At 44.7% G+C, this 3,704-nt stretch overlaps 1 protein-coding gene across 3 annotated transcripts in view; it reads right to left on the reverse strand.

Annotated features, from left to right (window-relative positions):
• Nucleotides 1-3,704, reverse strand: part of c21h10orf88 (chromosome 21 C10orf88 homolog) — a 7,844-nt gene that overhangs the window by 639 nt on the left and 3,501 nt on the right. For all 3 annotated transcript variants that reach the window (XM_034860004.1, XM_034860006.1, XM_034860005.1), the window contains exons 6-8: nucleotides 3,209-3,337; nucleotides 2,892-3,015; nucleotides 1,912-2,107 (exon numbers count right to left, since the gene is read on the reverse strand). In XM_034860004.1, the coding sequence (XP_034715895.1) occupies nucleotides 1,912-2,107; nucleotides 2,892-3,015; nucleotides 3,209-3,337 (449 nt within the window). The remainder of the gene's footprint in view (nucleotides 1-1,911; nucleotides 2,108-2,891; nucleotides 3,016-3,208; nucleotides 3,338-3,704) is intronic.

The following is a 3,704-nucleotide window of genomic DNA, read 5'->3' on the forward strand; positions in this document are numbered from 1 at the left end:
CTCTCATTCCCCCTGCTCTGGCGTTTCCTCCTCTCCTTCCCCCTGCTCTGGCATTTTCCCCTCTCATTCCCCCTGCTCTAGTGTTATACGCCTAAGTTGGAGGACAAAGACTTCCTGTAACAATTCTTTAACATTTCACGAGAGCAAACTGCTGCTAGCGTCCAGCCGTTGCCATATGAGTTCATACAGAGTTACTTAAGACTCTCAGCTCCACACAACTCTCTCTGGATCTCTCAGTATGACTATGTTCAGAAGATTGTGGCGTCCAGCGACTTTACCGCCCAGAAACTTGAGCCCCTTAATAACGTGTCCTCCTTGGCTACTAGCACCTGTGTGGAGGAGGAAGGCTTGTATCATGTGAATGCGCTGACAGTGTTGTTGTCATTACTTCTAATTCCACATGGGGGAGACAAAAACTACTACAGCTTTAAAACAAGCAACCACTCAAATGACAAACTTCTATTTTACAGTACATATACGTATTTGTTTTATCAAGCAGTTTATCAGATTAGTAGATATACTTTTCAATTACAATACATATTCAATATTACAATACCTATAATTTATCACAATCAGATGTGAAAGCTGCAAGATGTTTCAGGACATCTAGTCTCCGCTAATTTGCAGTCCAACAACATCAACAACAAAAATTACAGATTTACATTAAAACTGTGTCACTAAGCGACACCATTAGTGCTCACATCTCTGTCAGTGTTTAACTTAGTAACATGATCTAATATAAAGTATTACACTCTAAATATTTAGCCTGTGGTTACCACACTGATGTGTTTTGGCGAGACGTCCCGCTGAGCCGCTGTCCTGTCCTCGGTGTGGAGTCCGACTCAGGGACTCGCTCTGAGCCCACACGCTCTGACAAAGAGCCTCATTCATCAAACACCAGCTCATAGACACAACGAACTGAAACAAATGCCAGCTGTGCATTAACTAAAACTCATGCTGAGCCTCTGGGGTGCTGGTTTAAAAATAATTCCATTTATTCAATGAGGTTTGGTGCAGTTTGCCAACGTTTTAATCATTCACACGTACAGTGATGCTGATAAATGAACTCTATTGCCTTTGTATCAGCCTCCTCCCAGCACTGCTACCAACCACTGGACCCAGATCCTTCTATGTGACCCAGTCTGCAGAGGTGGAAAGTAACAAAATAAATGTTACTGTATTGAGCAGTGTTGAGTTTTTTTTGTATTTTTCAAGTAGTTTTTAAAATGTGGGGCGTCAGCTTTCAGCTAACAATGCCACCTCAGACATGCAGAGCTATTGGCCCGATAAATAAACAAGTCTCTGTTCATCCACGCCCTCAGCTCCCCAACAACGGGGCTGCGCCACAATGACTGCAAACAAATCCTTATTGTTTCTTCTACAGTACTTTCCATTTAACTAGGAATAGACAGGCCCAAATATTGGGTTTAGTCACGTAGATGCAGGGACATAAAAATCTATAAAAATCTATTTCTCAGACACCTGTTGAAATTCAGAGGGGATGCTGTGAGCCAACACAACCAGCTGTTACACCAGATGGAGGAGCTTGTACGTTCCCTCGCCCAGAAAAAAAAGAAGAATAGTGAAAAGAGCAAGAGACCGGCTTTTTGAAGTATGAAGGCCACCGTAGCTGTAATACGTACTTTGAACTGCATGGTGAGAGAGAGTTGACTGAGATATATGATCACAACGTTACGGGAGAAATTCCTACACATTGGACCTTTAAGAGTTTCTAAAAGAACTTAAAGACTTTTAACGCCTGTTTTTTTGAATATCCAAGACATGTTTAAGACTTTTAGGACCCCGTGGGCACCCTGCTCACTGACTAATCAGACCAGTGATATCTCTGGGCGTCGGCGGTTGGTTTAAAACACAGCGTCTGACAGGATGGACCGACTGAACGTCACTCACCATGGGCCATTTCTAGTCATCTTCTCCTTGTCTGTGGGGTCATCCAGCCTCAGCTTGGTCACCTGTCCACAGAGGCTCTGGAGCATGGGCAGAAGCTCAGGGCCGGAGCTCAGGCCACGCCCCTGGCCTTTCAGGAAGTGAGACATCATCTCCGCCATCTGGGCGTGACTCACGGGGCCTCCGCTCTCACTGCTCGCTGAGGATGGGAGACCACATCGCAAACTGGTCAGCTGCTACGCTTCATTTCAAAACTAAGAAAAAGCAGTTGGTTTTTAACCCCATGAGAACAAAAAAGAAGCACTGGCGAGTTTAAGCGATGTCTGACAACAGGCCTAAGTCCTACTTAAGAGATTTCAGATGCAGTATTAGGGAACACTAAGGTCTATATAAAAGAGACTTCAGATACATTATTAGAGGACCACTAAGGTCTATATGAAGAGACTTCAGATACAGTATTAGGGACCACTAAGGTCTATATAAAAGAGACTTTAGATACAGTATTAGGGGACCACTAAGGTCTATATAAAGAGACTTCAGATACAGTATTAGGGACCACTAAGGTCTATATAAAAGAGACTTCAGATACAGTATTAGGGACCACTAAGGTCTATATAAAGAGACTTCAGATACAGTATTAGGGACCACTAAGGTCTATATAAAGATACTTCAGATACAGTATTAGGGACCACTAAGGTCTATATGAAGAGACTTCAGATACAGTATTAGGGACCACTAAGGTCTGTATAAAAGCATCCAAAGAGCACCATGTCATGGGACCTTTAAGGTATTTTTGTCTTTTTTGAGCCAAGCAAGACAGTCAAAATTCTGGTAGGTCATGAAAACACGAGGCTAAGAATTGCAACAAGAAAGGAAAACAATTCTTATGAACTGTCAGACATACTTGCACACATGTCATATTGTTATCTCCAAGTCTACACCTTGTGCACTTTTGTTGACCTGAAACAAATAAGGACCCCTACTTATTTTCTCCGTGTTGACACCAGAAAGCGGCAGGTCGGGGGAGCAGGCGGTGGAGCCGTTCGACATCGCCCCGTTCTGAGCTGGCGGAGCTTCATCTGCAGCTCGGATGGAGCCGACTGGAGGCTAGCAACACAGACACAAGACTTTCTGAAACTGTATGATATGCAGCATGTGTAAACATTTTCTTTACCCACATTTTATTGGCAACAAATTGTTTGTAGACCTGCTAAGGTAACTGGGTAACTAAAGTCAATAAGGATATGGGATCACATTCTGTGGGATGAGTGTAAACAAACAGCAGAGATAACACTGTTACCCTGGAGTCTGGAGGCTGGGGCTGGTCGCTGTTGGCTGCTGGGGAGATGGTGGCTCCTTGAGCCAGGGCGGAGAAAACTCCACCACCCATCAGGAGAGGCAGGAAGCCGCCCAGAGAGCTGGTCTGGTTCTGGAGGGAAAAACAGTCCCTGTGTCGATCAGTGAGGCGATTTTTATAAAGATATGCCATTAACTGAAACCAAGGGTTGGATAAGCATCCTAAAAACCTTATGGTACACTTTGGAAAACAACCATCGGTGAAGCAAGAACATGTACTCCATCAGCGGAGTGGTAATTCCCCCTTAAGGCCGATTTATGCTCCTGTGTTAAATCAACACCGTGGTTACGTATTTAGTTTTGTGGAGACACGACCCTACGCCGAACCCTACACCTGACCCTGCGCCAGACCCTACACCTGACCCTGCGCCAGACCCTACACCTGACCCTGCGCCAGACCCTACACCTGACCCTAAGCCGGACCCTACACCTGACCCTGC

Source organism: Etheostoma cragini, chromosome 21 (genome assembly GCF_013103735.1).
Source record: "Etheostoma cragini isolate CJK2018 chromosome 21, CSU_Ecrag_1.0, whole genome shotgun sequence".
Classification (NCBI taxonomy): domain Eukaryota; kingdom Metazoa; phylum Chordata; class Actinopteri; order Perciformes; family Percidae; genus Etheostoma; species Etheostoma cragini.